The 17,012-nt window shown below is 43.8% G+C and overlaps 1 protein-coding gene across 1 annotated transcript in view; it reads left to right on the top strand.

Annotated features, from left to right (window-relative positions):
- The first annotated feature begins 2,341 nt into the window (after positions 1-2,341).
- The window catches only part of tafa4b (TAFA chemokine like family member 4b), a 40,236-nt gene continuing 25,565 nt past the window's right edge, over positions 2,342-17,012 (top strand). The window contains exons 1-3 of the mRNA XM_040003317.1: positions 2,342-3,380; positions 15,145-15,307; positions 16,205-16,320. Coding sequence (XP_039859251.1) covers positions 15,228-15,307; positions 16,205-16,320 — 196 coding nt within the window. The 5' untranslated portion in view covers positions 2,342-3,380; positions 15,145-15,227. The remainder of the gene's footprint in view (positions 3,381-15,144; positions 15,308-16,204; positions 16,321-17,012) is intronic.

The raw sequence follows: 17,012 nt of genomic DNA on the forward strand, positions 1-17,012 counted from the left end.
TAACCTTCATGACCGCTGCGAATCGATGAGTAAGTCATGGTTTTTAGCGCAAAACTGACCAAAGCGCATTCAAAATGGATCGTCTGCCTGGAAGAGAAGGCGCACTCGGTCACCCAAATCATTTGCAGCATGAGATAAACTGCAGAAAGTTAGAAGTACGTAAAACGTTCCCTATGCGTGCGCACACGACAGCTTTTGCTCAGGGTTCCTTCTCTTGCCTGTCAGGTCTTGCCTTTCTACCTTAGGCCTCAGTTCAGACTTCTAAGGATGCACATTACGGCTTTTCCCCGTCATGAAAATGTGGATTTTTTTTTTCTTCAGTGAGAATTAATAATAGCGTCAAGATGATGAGAGCGATTTCAAATAAAGACTGAGGTTTAATTACTGGATGGAATTCCAAACAAAGCGATTGGATCACGTCTGAGCCGTCAGTCCTTCATTCTTTCATAAAGCCATTTCTTGCTGTAATTTGCAGCACGATCATTAGCATAGTCTAATATATCTCAAAAGACAAACATTTCTCACGCCGAACTCAGACAAATCAATTGCAGCCCGCTCATCTTACCATGGCCACTTTTCCAGGCGTGCCCACACCAGAAAAAACAGTGCATTTCAGCAGGATTAATGCAGGAATATCGATCAAGTAGTAAGAAATATTCCTCAAGTTATGAACAGACATTTCCCTAATGTTTTTCTCCCCTGTGAGACGGTTATTGGGGGGAATAATTCCAAACGATATCCTATAACCCTGGTCTCTCTCTTTACATGACATGCCAGGAGGCCTTCAAGCATATACTCTTACTTTTTCCACAACACAGAAGGACATTTCTGCGACCTTTAACATTTCATGTTAGCTTGAACGCCAAAACGGTTTGTTTTGTTGTTGTTGTTGTTGTTGTTTTTTAGGAAAAATAAATCTGGTGACTTTGAAATCTCTAAATGCAATGTGAGGTAAAACGCAAGGAAATTTAATTTCACACCATTCGGCGCTCTCCAGAAAAGTGGCCAGGTCCACATGATGCAGCTTCCTTTTATACTATCTGACCCTCTGACGAACGATAGATGAGATAAGTGCTGTGGGCTGTTGCATCCATTAGCTGCCTCACTTTAAGATAAAAGGCCTCCAATCCCCACTGGGACACACGGGTTCAGGACTGTAGATACAATCACTTGCCGCTACAAACAGGATATAGTATCAACTTTTTTCCCGCCCCCTCCTTTACTTACCATTTACACCGTTAAACCACTTTTATCTGCAAAGTGGATTAGCCGCTTGACAGCAAAGTAAATCCACAGAAAAGCCCGGTGACGGAACACCGGAACAGTCTGGAGCTGTCCAACTCGCTGAATTTGTATGCAGTGCGTCTGGCGCTCTCCGTGGTGCTGAAACTAGGATACTTGCTTCAGTTTAATGTTTTTTATCTGGATCTTGCGAGTAAAAGTGCTGCGTGTACCTCACTCCTTGCAAACCTACATCAATGTCTAATCTGTTCTCAGTTCAAAGCCAGACAGATCGATTTGTAATAGATTCAAGCAAAGATTAATCGGTTCAAAGCAACACACTGGACTTTCTCACTCTATACACAGGGGGCAAAAATGGTCCCAAGGTGCTTAGGGCAGTGTCAGATGAAGGTGCCTGAGATTACCTATGCCTCATGATGTGGTTCACGGCGCGTGGTTCATTTTTGTATAAAATTTAAAGAAGCAATAAAAGGAAAAAAAAGCCATAACCTCAAAAAATACAATGAAAAAATCCTCAGCGGACACTGAGTCCATCTTGTCGCGCAGCAATGCTGGCAAGAAGACAAGGAAGACATCTGAGTCTGTCGGATAGCCCTTACTTTTGGGTCGTTAGCAGGCATCGACATCCCCAAAGTCTTAACGACTGCAAATGCAGCGCAAAGCAATCAATCGCCATCAACACACAAGAATATTCTGGGGATGGAATAATTGATAGGCTGTCTCCTGGTGCGTAACGGAGAGGCTGCGGTGATTAAATTCTGTTTAACATCTTGGTGGGTGAAAGGGAGGTGGTGATAGTGGGTAGTTTTACATCATCCGCGTGCATATCCGAGCAAGGAACCTAAGTATTGATATCCACACACTGTTTGTAACATGAGCGAAGTGTTGGGGCGAGGTGGGCTATTATTTGACGAGCACAGGTCAGCGATTCTTGCACAGTCGCGCACCTGTCAGTCACTCGGGAGCAAAAGCAGACAATCCTACTCACACACACACACACACACACACACACACACACACACACACACACACACACACACACACACACACACACACACACACACAAAAAGGGTACACGAATAATGAAGTGGCGATAACTGAAGTGTGAATGTTCGCTGGAATGTTCAGCTTGTGATCCCTACTAGGCAAATCCATAGAAAATATTGATGTGCATTGTACGTGTACTTCGTACCTTAACAGACACTGAAACTACTGATCGGCTTAAACAAACAAGCCAAAGTGGGAAAAAATTATCTAAAATCCTTTTAGATCGACATCTCTGATTTCTCATTCAAATATGATTTGCAACTTGTGCCATATAGCTTATGTCCTGAAGAAATTTCAGGACTTAATATAACCTCAGCGTTTAAAAATTCTGGAAATCAAAAGTGAGATGGAACACCTTAAGATTAACTAATGGCAATCCAAAACCCCCACAAACCAAACCAAACCAAAAAAACAACCCACTGACGTGTGTCTCATCTCTCCTTGGACCTATACGTACGGTCCAGGCTACTTGTAAACTACATGACATCAGTGAGAAAGAAGGGGTGTACTAGGGAGCTGGTGAACTGGGCGGGCGCTGTTGCACGTGTTCTGAATGGGGAAGACGGGCTCGCATCGCATTTCTCAGGTCCAATCGATCCCTGCTCGGGAGGAGCGACGGGAGAGCAACTATCACTCCTATATCACTATACCATCACTCTCATCAGCATCTCCCCGGCGACTATAACGCCTCTGTGTGACAGACTCACATAAGGAGATGAACTTGTGCGGAGTGTCATCAACCCGGTGTCGCTTTGGGGGAATTACGCACTTCTGATGACTTTCTCCTCAGTCTGGTTCTGAGATGGGACTCAACGAGATCATGGCAAGTTGGAGCACGTCCTTATTACGCGAGCCCTGTCTTCTAGCCCGGTTTCGGAGGGTTGGCTCTGCGGAGTGGCAGCATATCTCCTCACTCATTCTTTAGCGTGTTTGTGCGCGGGTACCCGGACGGAAGACTTACTAGGATTGCCCTGTTTGGTGTGAAAACAAAACGCCTTGGAGTTGAAACAGAAAGTGGCAAAGCTCTACTATCGCCTCACCTGGACTCTGTACAGCTACCAAAGATCATGCCATCGCGGTTATAGATTTGGGTAAGATGTTTTACCCCCTTCTCTTTAGATTAAATTAGTATAATTCACGTTTAAGTTCTCTTTGTCTCCTTCATAACGCGCGGTCTGTAGGCTAAAGCGTAAAGGCTAGGGTCGGAGGAGGACTTTGTATGTGGAACATTTTTCTATGTCGAGCAGGGAGAGAAGAGGTGGCGACTGACTGGCAAACTGAAAGCAACTTTGCTGCTGTTTGGCTCAGAGCGCAGCGGACACGCTTTGCTGGGGAACGATGTGTTATTAACAGCGTAATTTTCATAGAAAACCTCGCCGATCTCCTGATCACTCATGTCTCCTCATTTTCATAGCTTTGCGTAAAAGAATGGAACACACGACGAGCCCGTTCAAACGGCCGTCCGTCCTGTGATAATGTGCAGCGCGTGCCGTTAGAAAGATCGCGGAAAAATGAGGTGAGATTGATGCAGTGTTTCATCACTGTGAGGTTAAATAAGCGATCGGTTCCGCTTAGCACCTATTGAGTGCTCCGCCAGGCTGATCCGCTGACCAGACTCTTTTTGCTCGCCTTCTAATCTCTTTGCATGGATTGAGATCGGCTGGGAATAGCGGGGCGCGCGCAGCTCAGACGTACAAGAGAGAAATGAAGTGCCGCCGGGTTCTCCAAGCAGATTGCGCACGGAGCCAAGGAGGTGTGTTGCAGAACCTAATGGCCACACTCTATTGGGCGTACACGCACAGAAGCGTCTCTCTCTCTCTCTCTCTCTCTCTCTCTTCTCTCCCTTTCTGTGTGTGTGTGTGTCTTTGTCTAGTGCACACACACACACACACACACACACACACACACACACACACACACACACACACACACACACACACACACAGCCCGAGTGGGGAAAATTACTCGGTGCATGTTAATGGGCGCAGTAATGAGACCCAACCCCTATCGTGTTGTAATTGTTAGTCATCCTTGTCTCCACCCTCCCTCTCCCTTCCCTTCCCATCCCATCCCATCCCCTCCGCCCTCCCTCCCTCTCCCTCCCTTCGCTTGTATCCCTGCCCGTCCTGTGGCTCGGCTCTGCAATTTGTACTGTATTGTGTAATTATTTCCCCATTGTTTTGAGTGCGCCGGTAGTGGCACTCCACAGAAAGCGGTGTCATTAGTGTGACAGGGCCGACAGGCGAGGGAGAGGGGAGCCTGGTGGAGGGGATCGGTCCGGAGACTTAATTCTCATTGACAGTCACATTAACACAGGAGCAGCACTCTTAATCCTGTGGAGATTACTCTCTCCAACCTGACTCCCTGTCACCCACCCGTCCTCCAGGGGCTCACTTACTCACACGCTGTGACAAACACCTGTAAGAGGGTGGCACTCTGATATCTGTGCGTCTGTCTGCAGTGGATGGGTTCTCCTCTGTCTTTGTCAACCTTTTCCACCCTTCACCCCCTCTGCCTCTCTTCCTCCGCAGCCCCCCTCCAGATCCACGCACATACACAGTTTTCACACACACACAATTTTATCATCCATACCCTTCCCTTTTTCTCCCCCTTCCTCTTGTAGCAGGTCTCAGTGATGGGACAGCAGGTATCCTCTGAAGACTATTCTGCTCTACATGTCTCAACAACCTCCTATCTACTTACCCCACAGAGAGCTGATTGGGATGACTGGATGGGAATGAGGTGGGGAGGGATGGATTGTGTGCATTTGTGATTGTGCATGAGGACACAGCCAAGCAGAGAGGCCACGACAGCGAGGAGGAGGAAAGGGAGAGCAGGGGAAGCGAGAGAAATGAGCTGGAGAGACAGAAATGATGATGCAAGGGAAAGATGTGTATGTGCGAAAGGGAGAAACAGAAAGCCTATATGTGAAATGACGTGTGTCTGTAATAGCAGGAACTCTGCACAATGGCATCTTGTAAATCTGTGTACTTGTTTATGTGTGACGGAGGGGTGAACACTGCATATTTGAGATGATGATGATGATAATCTGTGCATGTGTGTAAAAGGTGTTGTGGGTGATATGTGAATAAGCAAGAATTAGACATGTAGGACTGATGAGGTGACAGCAGCGTGACAGATTGGAGCTCACCTCCACATGTACGCACACACACACACTGGCATAAACAGATTTCTGTGATAAATGGATTCTTCCTGACTAAGAGGAGGAGGAGGACAAGGAGTGGTAGAAAAAAAAGACCAGAGAAGAAGACTAGAGAGGCATGTCACTGTCCATGTCACCGGGAGAGGGATAGGGGAAAGGACCCTCATTTGTAAATGACAATGTCCTGGACAGCTTTTCATTTCAGGTAGCTTCTGGGGATATTGAGTCAGAAAGCATGAATAGACGTCATGTAACAGCACTGGAAAATAATGCCGTCACTCATCGTCATGAAACCAGGCTCAGTGAAAACAAGCTCTAAGAGGACTATTGTGTCTTCTCAAAATATGAGATCCATGACTTTAATGGAGGAAGGAGCGACATTAGATCAATAAGTAAGAGTGTGGTATGCATCTCACTTTTGTTTCAACCACAAAACCACAAGTGGACAGAAGTCATGACCTGTGGTGAAAAAAGAGTAAAGTTCAGCTGGTGCTTACAGGCCAGGGGGATAACATTTGATACATCATTAACTGTGAAAGGTGGCTTAGAGTAGAATGATATCCAGAGTGTATCTATCGGTTAATGAACGATACATGAATTCAATTCAATTCAATTCAGTATGTATAGTACCAAATCACAACCTCAAGGCACTTCATATTGTAAGGTAAAGACTCAACAACAATACAGAGAAAACCCGGGCAATCAAACAAATCCCTTTGAATTAGCACTTGGTGACAGTGGGAAGGAAAAACTCCCTTTTAACAGAAAGAAACCTCCAGGAGCCATGCATCACATGCTTCACTGTACTTTCTAATAAAAATGACCTCAAACAAACATTTTATCAGATTATGAAAGCATTTTAAAGCATCTCATGTTTTAACCTTTTCTTTCACACAGCAATCATTTTCTCATAGTAGGCTCCAGCTGGTCCCGGCAGTAAAGATCTCTTGTTGGAGGGCCACAGTTGTTCTTTACCTTTCATCCTGTCCTTTGTCAGACAGTCAATCAGTTGAAGACAACAAGGCCTTGGCTTTTCTGTGTGGTGTCATAACACCAGCCCTCTGACTAAGTCTAGCAGGTCTTGCATAGACTGGCAGCTCACACCGCCACATGAAAACTCCTGCTGTCCAGCTCAAGAGAAATGGTGAAAGACATAGCCGTGTATATCAAACTTCTCACTTGTCTTGAAAATAGTAATTTGACTAGGAGTTATTGGATTATTGTCCACTTTGTGTCAGGAGCTTTTAAAGAATCTGTCATGTACTTCTGAGGGGTTATTTTTTTTAAAACAGCTGTTTTGCTAGTATATTTTGGAGTAATTCATTTATGTTTTAATTTGAGTCACTTCCAATTGGAAGAGAGTTTTGAGAATGTCGTCATCCCTTTGCAAACACTGAAAATAACTCCACCTTACAGCCCTCAAGGTGATATTCTCTGTAGCTCCGACTCACTTTGACCATGACAAATCTCCCTAAGTGATAGTAATGATTGTAATTGAACAGGCACAGTTGCAACCCACAGTGCTCTATCTATCACCTTGGATGCAATATGCTGCTTCCACTTGTGTGTGTGCTTGGATTTTTTTGTGTCCATCTGTGTGTGTCTCTTTGAGAGACTGCGTGTCCCTGTTCGCGGCCCCTCTGGCAGCTGGCAGATGTGCTGTTAACTGTGAGCGACAGTGTGAGTGTGTTCGTGGGATTATGAAAAGCTCCCACTGTGCTGTGCTGCCCGGGTCCACTGTAAAGCCGCTGCGAAGAAGCCGTGTGGCGACGGCAGAGCCTGGGGCGGTCATCACAGCAGCCCTCAAACAACACAACAGCTCGTGAGGGGGAAAGAGGGTTTCACCCCTGCGGGATTGGAGCTTTAAAAGGGAGAAGTTGTGAAGAAGAGGAAGGGATAAAAAAAACAAACAAAAAAACCCCCACAGAGTTGAAAGAGAGGAAGTGAGAGAGACGGCCTAATGCGGGAGCTGAATGGGATGCTGAAACTGAATGAGTGTATAAGAGTTCAACAGGGAGGAGCATGATAGTCACGAGACGGTCAGAGGAATGTGTGTTTGTGTGTAGGGAGTAATGGGAGAGAGAGAGTAAATACCCCAAATCAATTCAACTTAACCGTAATTTGCTGTAAATCATGCATGAAGTGGAATTGTGCAAGCGTGCTATCTGTTGCCCATATTCCCCTGTATTGAACAATATATTATTTTTCCATCAGATCTGGGGGCCCTCTAAAAAACATAGCACCATGGGTTCATTTAAAAATGTGTTTCCTCAAATGCATTTTGTGGACTCAGAGACAACAGCTAACTCACGCACAAGGACACTAATACATTTGTGCAATCTAAAATCCTCCTAAAGGGTTTTATGTGTGGTGCGAGCTTCCACATGGAATCACAGGCACTGGTGTAATTGCATTAAAAATTTCCTTTGTTGGTAGATCTGTCCCTGATATCTGTGTATGATCCTCACATAGAATTGCTTTGTAAGAGTGTGTGAGGAGGTTAAAGGCCCCGCCTGTCTCAGGGGAGCACAGTGATATGGTGTCATGCCCCGAAGACTCACAGACAAATTAATTCACTTATTGACACTGCTGACACGTCTCAGTGACTTTGTAAAATGAACAATTGATCCCCCCCCCACACACACCTCTCTCATACTCTCGGCCTTTCTCTGTTTTCTCTGACTTCTTTTCCTCCTTTCATTCCTTCCACTCTGCTATTTCCACTGTCTACAACTCTTTTATCTGTAAGCTGCTTCCTTCCCCCTGCTTTCACCCCTTTCTCTTTCCTACACGCACCAACCTCTCTTTTTTAATTTGACTGGCCAATTGACAGCCATGGCACGTATGGTAATTAATATAATTACACACAAGCTGGTCATTAACAGGAGTGGGGACTGAAATAATCAAGATGTCACTTGTCTGCATATCTGAGTTTCAGTGGGGATGTGCTCAGACAGCAAGAGAGTGAGAAATAACGTGTGCGTTTGCACAAGTGTGAGGGAGAAGAAGGGGAAAGGGAATGTGCTCCTTTACCTGTGTGTGTGTTTGTGTGGGCATTTAATTAAAACAATTGTGTGAACGAATCTAGCAGCCCAGAGAGTGTTCAGAGAGTGTTTGTCCAGTGCTTTTTTCTGGGTCAAAGCAGTACGCACAACTAGAGGCCAAAAGCTCAAAGAAAATCAAAGCCAGCTCCACATCAAGGCTGTTTATTTTCCATTAATCATAATTTGGGCACAAAACAAAATGAATGGCTGCTGCTCTCAGGGGACTCTCTGTCAGGGCCCGGGTCTCCTTTTGTTTGGCTCCAGGCCGCCGTTCAATACCAGCAGCCACAGAAGAAGGGTCCAGTCAGAGTTAGCAATACACTGCAGCATGCACACTCTGCTCTTGACTTTTTCATTTTCTTATTCTTTGCACAGAAAGGTGAAGGGATCTGTCACTTTATTACTACACTAGGTCATGCTGTGTCCTTCCTGCCTCACTGTGGTTAACCAGTTTTCTTCTTCATATAAGGCTTCTTCTATGTCTTGGGGAAAACAAGAAGTATATAACATATACTTACAATGAAAGCGTAAAGAAAGAGAAGAGAAAACAAACAAGGAAATATGTACACAAGACTAAAAAGTTGCTTTCCACATCATGCTAAAACCATGCAGACACACTGAGTGCACGATTACTAATTTGGCACTGAAAAAACCGAGACCGTGAAAAGCTACTTCCTATTTGTTTCTGTGCACGACACGATGAGTAAAATGTGAAAGCCTGCTATGCAATCATTCTAGCACGAAGGCAGATCAGTTGCGGAAATGGAGAACTTACTGAGCGAGCAGAGCAGTACATAAAGATTGTGCTTCACCCCCCTAAATCACAGTCTCTACTTGTTTTCTTCTTCTTCTTTATCACAAAAGCAAGCTATGGCAAGAATAAAAGAGGAGTAACAACAAGAGAGAAGCATCAATACTGCAGATACCTAGTTTGTCTCGAGTGGAAAGGGGGGAAGAAAAGCTGCCAAAATGGGTGTGGGTGTGTACAATCATCAAAAAGTGTCTCCTATTCTTTCCTCCTTTCCATCCATCTTCCACCGCTGAGGGACACTGACTTTTAATGGCCTTTTATTGCTTTATTAGGGTGCGGCAGATTTACTGCTGGACTGTGCCTCTGTCTGTCAGCAGCTCTGAGGAGGATTTCTCTGATCTATGTTGGCTCAAGCTGGCTGTCTAGGTTTTAAATGACAAACTGAGGAAACCAGGGAGTGGGCCTTGGCCACAGACTTGTTGTATTAGTGAGCTAATGTTTATTAGCCTGTTAGTGCCTACGCTTCATCCCCTTTTATAAAACAACTAACAGCGTACTCCCTCTCCCTGCCGCCCAATTCAGTGGAAGAGGATGCTAAAACACTTTAATGACACTTGTTAGCAATGTGGGAACATGACAGGTACATTTAGCAACCTTAGAAGTGCGTCTGCTGAGTTAATCTAACTGTACAACAGGTGTGATCTGCATAGATGGGTGTATCAGTAAAACGGCATGTTTGTGAATGGGTGACATGTGTACACCAGCTTATGAGCGGCATCCAGACTCCCAGGAGTGGCTGGTCGTCTGCTGCAGCACATGAAACGTATAGTGGGACTCTGATCATTTCTGGCTTTTATCTATGGAAGTGAAGGAGTGGAAAACAGTGAGGGAGAGGAAGTAAGATAAGTGCTGAAAAGAAGGGGATGTAGAAGTTGGCAGAGAGAGAATGAGAGCGGAGCCAAAGAACAACCTTGGAAAACACACCAAAGAATAGAGACACAAAAATAGATTCACTCTCTAGCTTGCTGCACATACCGCTCTAAATACACGTATATTTCTTGGCCGCCGGATTCTGAGACGATAGCTTGTGCAACAAGGTGGGATTTAGACTTAAGTGCAGGCCGATCAATTGAGTCATAATGGTACCTCAGTGCCAAGGCCATTCTCTGAACTCTGCAGTCGATACCAGTGCCAGGCAATGGTCCCAAACTCAGACTGTTGCTCGCAACTCTGTCTCTCCTCTCTCTCCGTCTCCTCACCTGGCCATTTCAGAAAATGTGGGGTTTTCCATTTAATTGCTTGCTGATTTATTGGAGGAAGAAATACAGTGGAGGAGGTGTGATGTTGCGGGTGGATGACAGTAAACAGATTCAGTGTTGCTCTGTATCTTTCAGGTGCCTTCTGACCCCCCCACCATAAAATATTTATAAGAATCATGTGCTATGACGTAGTATTAATCCTCAGCTGCTGTGTACCTCACACAGAGACCCAGTGCAGATTTTATTATGCAGTTATGCACACTGTCATACTGATTCTACCAAAGACTATACTGAAAAGCCTGTTCATAATATGTTAACAGTACAAAACAAACTAAAACAAAGTAATTTAGGATTTTAGGCATCAACTAAAAATTCTGTAGACGCTGTTGTTAATGTGAAAACAAAACATGCCTCAGTTCTGAAGATTTTCTGAAGGGTGGCTTGGATTTTATGCGTGCCCTTCATGTGTCTGACTCACATGCGTAATGTCTGACATTTTAAGATGTCTTCTTCATTATGAGTTGACGCAGAGAGATTGTTGGGGTGTCATTAGAATTTGCAGTTGGGAGGTATTGAAAAAAGCAGAGATGCTTATCTGCACACTGAGGAGAGAAACGAAAAGGCACGAACGCACACACACACATACACACACACATAGACACACACACATACACACACACATAGACACACATGCACGGAGGCAAGAATCCTTTGGCGAGCAAGGGTGAGGAGGAACAAACAAGAAGCAGGAAGAAAGTGAGCTGGGCAAAGGAGGACAGACAAATGCAAAAGGCTGTGCCATATGAGTGCATACCGCAGTCTTAATTTAAGTTTGTACATTGTGCCTCACTGTGTGTAATAAAGTGCATTTGTGTGTGGGCACACACCAGCTCTATCTGCCCAGCGACCCAGAGGAAATGGCAAGGAGCACCATGCCGTATTGGTTTTAGAGCTGAAAGCAGACAAATATATAGAAGCAGAACATTACACATCCTAACTGAATGATAATACTGTGCATATCGGCAGAAATCTGAAACGCTTCACGTAAGATTCCACTGGGCTTTGTGCTTTTGCCCGTTTCATTTTCAATATCTTTCCGCCTTAGGGAGATGCACTTTGTTTTACACTGATATGCTTTTTGTTTGCTTGGTCTTTGTCTGGGCAGAGAAAATCAGCATACTGAGATGCTGGTGTGATGCTTGTGTGGTCTACAATCTTATTGTGTTGTTTTTTTGTGTGTTCACATTTATTGGAGTTCACCCAGAGACCACGTTCATGTATCCGGTAGCTCTACTTTTCTGTTTTCTTTGAATTTTGTATTCTATTTAAATAGTTTTAAATTCCAAATAAACCACTAAAATCCAATACTGAAAACTAATCTTGCCTAAGTAAAAAGAGTCTCATGAAATTGAACATATTCCACAAAAAAAAAAAGAAAAAAGAATTTTTTTTTTTTGTTAGATTCTGTTCAAGGTCCTTGTATTATCTATTTGCTGAAGAAACAGTACACAAAGCTCCTGCTAAATATGTAATTTGCAAGCATTATTTCTGAAAAGAATCACAAAGAAACAAAAACAAGACAAATAATATACTGTTTTTATGTAACTGATCACGAGGATCTGTCCATACATTATTTGGCTTGTAGTGATGTATGTTCAAGTTATTCATGTAGCTAATCAAATAAACATGCACATGTAATATAAATGTATATTTTATAAATATATTTTAAACCCATAAGACCCATTCAGATCTTACACAGTTAAAAAATGCATATTTATTTGTAATATTGATTGCACAGGGACAAAATATTTATGATCTGACAGCAGTAAATATCTAGCATTTAAAATAAAGCCGCAATTGGCCCAATACAGCCAACATAACACAAACAGTCAAACCTAAACAACTATCATTGCCTCTCGCCGTGTAGTGTTGGGCAGACGAGCAGCATCTTCAGTCTTGGGGTAGTGTCAGAGGAAAGGCCTTGGGATCATAAAAAATTTAATGTGCAGTTCATAATGTGAGTCTATGCTCATTTAATTTTTATGTTAATTTCATCCTGCTTATTTTGATTGTGTTACTTTATGTGTTAGTGAAATGTGCTCAGCAGCAAGAACGCTCAGCTGTTGTTAGTTGCTGAGAATTCCTTCGTCCAAACCACCATGTTTAATGGATCGCCATCATCTTTTTGGTGGCTGGCGAGGCAAACATCAGCCTGTCAGTCAGTCGGATGGCTAAACTATCCCGTCAACAATCTGAAGCAGACTTCAACAGATACAAATCTCCTTCTTGTTTCTCATTCATTTTTAAAAGACATTATTTAATATTACAGAAAATTTCACAAAGCCTGCCTATGATCACTGGTACATACAAAGCAAGAAACACTGAAGCTATCAAATAATGGTATGGCGCCTGTTTTTTGCAGTTCTGCCGAGCCGCGACTTCCTGTGCTGCCCTGACAAATGATATAATCTGTGAGTGACAAACAGCACGGTGTCACGGTAAACCCTTCCTGCGGGAAGTGTCTTAGCCTTTTATTTCTGATGCACAGCAAACATCTTTCCTGATGAGGTCAGAGACTGTATGCGGTATAATACATGCAAGTATAATTTTGCAAGTTCACGGGTGCATGTTCGTGATTGTGCACGCGTGCGTGCAGAGCACGGGCAGATGATGCTGTTCGGATGCAGGGCACACAGGATGTATTTGTGGCAGAGGTAGGATCGTCTCATTGCATGACAATAAGCCGGCGTGTCAGTCCTGTGTGTGTTTTCTGCAAGGAGTGACACAACCCAGGCCTCAAGACCTTGCAGGCGCCTGGTGAGGGAGGATGTGGAAGGGATGATACAGAAGCAGCGATTATTTTAGAAAGAGTGAAGCTTGATGTTCTTAGATAAACTTGAGGATGTCGTTGCACTGTTTGCTAAAGTGTGCATGTCCTTCCTGCCAAACACAACGAGCCTTCACGGTGATGATGACCAGCTGAGCCCCACGCACACGTCATCTTGCTTTAACATAATGTCACCAGAGACTTTAGCCTTTTACTGCAGTGTGTATGTTTGCTGATTCACACTTATGCACAAATAGATACAAATAGATCTAGATGTACAGTATATAGAAGGTACATTTATTACACAGTTAAAAGGCTACAATCTGTGATCTGTGTGAGACACAATAAAGGTGACAGTATTGCTGTTACTGATGGCATATTTCACTGAGTCCCAGTGGGCTGTATCTGGAGACCACACACACACACACACACACACACACACACACACACACACACACACACACACACACACACAAACACACACACATAAACACACATTCATACATATACACATGCACAACTGTGCTCTCTTAATGAGTGTTTCAGAGAACAAAGCTGATAAAAATGCATGCCATAACCCAGCCTTTAAAAAGGAATGTGAAATAGTCTTGCATGCAATCGTACAATCATGCAGTGTGCCTGATCCCTCCACACAGCGCATGCAACTTGGATACTGTACTAGAAAAAACAACAACCCAAAGACACACACATACATATACATAGACAGGAATATAGATACTGTGATACAAATATAAATTTAAAACACACAAACAATATCTGTTTGTGTGTATCTGCCCTCTTCTCTCTAACCCATGCTGCTGCTGCTTTCAATGATAATTCAATAATAATAACTCATTCACATGATCTTTTGCTCGCTTTCACTGCCCAGCTACTTTCTCACTCTTGCCAAAGCAACCTCCTGTTTTCCTGAGATTCGTGCCCTTTGTTGTTTGCTTCTTTCCCACTAGGGGGCAGTGGTACTACATAGATGGCTGCAGGTGTGGAGGGAGCTCCTATCTACTCGGGAAGTTTCTCAGCATGTTAGCGGACTGAGCTGCATATCAATGAGTTATGATGAATAATGAAGGTTCGAGGAGGGAGAGAACATTTTGTTATTAATGTGAATCTGTTGTCTTTCATTTAGATTGCAGAGTTTGTCCCTTTGTAAAGAGAGGTGTGTTGACACACTCTTATGGCGGGATGGTAATTTACTCAGTGTGTGGGTATGAGAGTGTGCAGACAGCAACATGCATCAGTAGCTGTCACTCAGCTGTAATTAGAAGGGTCTCTCTTGCTGTCCTTAGATAGGCTTTGAATTTACTTAGCAAATACTGTGTAAATGTGCTCTGTGTGTGTGTGTGTGTGTAGAGAGAGAGGGAGAGAGAAAAAGCCTGTGTTCATGGCTTGTTTGATCATCTGATTTGTTGCAAGAAAATGTTTTAGACTGCTTTTTTTTGGCATGGCAGACCTATTTTCTACCCAGTTTAATTTTTAGTGTGTTACACACACACGTTTTGAGTTTTTTGATTAGTGTATTTACGCACATGGCAGAGTGTGAGGGTTTGTGAGGGAGAAGGGGAGAGACGTGTGATGTCTAGAGTGGGGATCACATTCAGCCTGGGGGTAGGTGAACCTATTGTAAACAATGGATCTGACAGAATCTGGGCCTTCACATCTCCACCCCCTGTGTGTGCGGGTGTATGCTTGTTTGTGTGTGTAGACCTTCATGCAAGGCCATCCGGGGCCACTGAGGAACTCCAGGGCAGCCTGGCCTCTCTGACTGAGCATGTCTTTGTACCTCCTTTCTCCAGAGCCTTCTTCTGTTTGAGGTGAGGAAAAGGTGGAAGCAGGAGGAAGAAGAAAAGGAGGAGGTGATTTGAGGTGGTGCGCGTGAATGCAGCCATGGCCTGTAGCCGCTGTTCATAAAGAAGCCACACAGTGGAAGCGAGACCAAAGGAGACAGATGACCAACAGGTGAGATCGCGTCCCGCATCACGTACTGGCAAGTGAAACACATCTCGTGCTGCAACTAATTACTGTTCTGTGGTTTTTGTTAACTAAGTCATTGTTTTAACAATAAAACAGAGTAATTATATGACTTGACAAGTTCCTACAATTCAAGGTAACATGGTGAGACGCTTTCATTTTTTTCCCTTAAATTAACTGATAAATAATTAATCAGTAGATTAGATAAATGAATAACTTTATTTTTTCCAGCAAAAATGCCAAAGTTCATTCAATGTAGCAGCTCAGATGTGAAAACCTGCCCAAGTTAAAAGCTTATCTTTTAGATTTGGGTTGATTACCACAAAAAAACAAACAAACAAGAAATTGAAACAATTCACCTTTGGCCTTTTTGGACACGTTTAACAGTATTAACCAGCTAATCAAGACGCAACAGCAGAAAAAAAAGTCCAATCATTAACATAGTGATTAGTTTCAGCCTCTTACCGTGTATTACTGTTTCTGGGTTAGACATGTTTCCTCTGCTCTAACTCTTGTAAAGTCAGCCCTTTTGTAATTTGCAGCTGCAAGAAGAAAATTTGAAAACTTTATACTAACAGGATGCTTTTAGCGCACAGGTCCTGCAGTTCCTATATCTAAGTCTTCCTATAGTATGTAGGAAGGACATTTTTTGCAGGCCTAGTCTGTTCTCAAGCTTCTCATTGCTTCCTTTGACCTTTGACAGTTACCTCTCACATTGTTTCTGCTTCTTGGAAAAAACAATATTTTTTGTGTGCTCTGCTGTTGCCTCCTGTTTTTTTTTCTCTTCTTGTTTTGGGTACAGGTTGTGACCTCTCACGATGACCTTTTCCTCCTCTTCTCTTCCATTTGTGCCTCTTTTTGCTCCATTCCCTCTCTCTCTCTCAGGATGAAACTGAGGGGGAGGTCAGCTTGGCCTTGGCAGGTGGCCTTCCTTGTTGCCTTGGTGATGCTCTACGTTGACCCAGTGTCTGCTGGCAACCGTAACCATCGGGGACCGACAGGTACACCAGGTCTCGATCCAAGCTCCCCTTCCAACACCAAGAGAGGTTAATTACACTGTCACTTCAGAGGTGTAACACATGTTCCCTGAGCCTGTCGCTGACTGAGCCATCCACGTCCTGGAGGAGGAGGACGAGCGGGCACAATTTGCTCCGTTTCCCAGCATGACAGAATGTAATCTAGACAAGACCTCGTTTTAGTCTTGGATGCAAATACGTCTCTATTTGAGTGATCCAGCCCGTACAGATACAAATGGCACTTAAGCTGTCAGGGGCTGTCAACACAAATAGATCAGTGTGGGTGAGATCTGATCTATTCAGAGTGCAGACATGCAGCAATTCGGGGCCAACGCTGTGGTTCTCAAGAGGCCTGTTAGTGGTTTAGTGTTCGCAGTGCCATAAAACAGGGTGTATGCCTCACGCTGAAGAGACCCGTCGGCTCATGACTTCTAATCCTCAGGCTTATAATTGTCAATGTTCACATTAATATGCACAACTCTGCAGCCCCCGCTTAACTAGAAGAAGAAGATAGAGACCATGGCAAGCGCTGACTTAATTCAGGCCTGCGAGCTACATCTCTACTCTAGCTTTAATTTCCATAAGTCATGGAGACAAGCCACCCTAAGCAAAAAAATAAAAATAAAAATGACCAACACAGTCTTATTAAAATTTCATTGAGGCTGACAACAGGGACA

Source organism: Simochromis diagramma, unplaced genomic scaffold (genome assembly GCF_900408965.1).
Source record: "Simochromis diagramma unplaced genomic scaffold, fSimDia1.1 OVJJ01000646.1, whole genome shotgun sequence".
NCBI lineage: Eukaryota > Metazoa > Chordata > Actinopteri > Cichliformes > Cichlidae > Simochromis > Simochromis diagramma.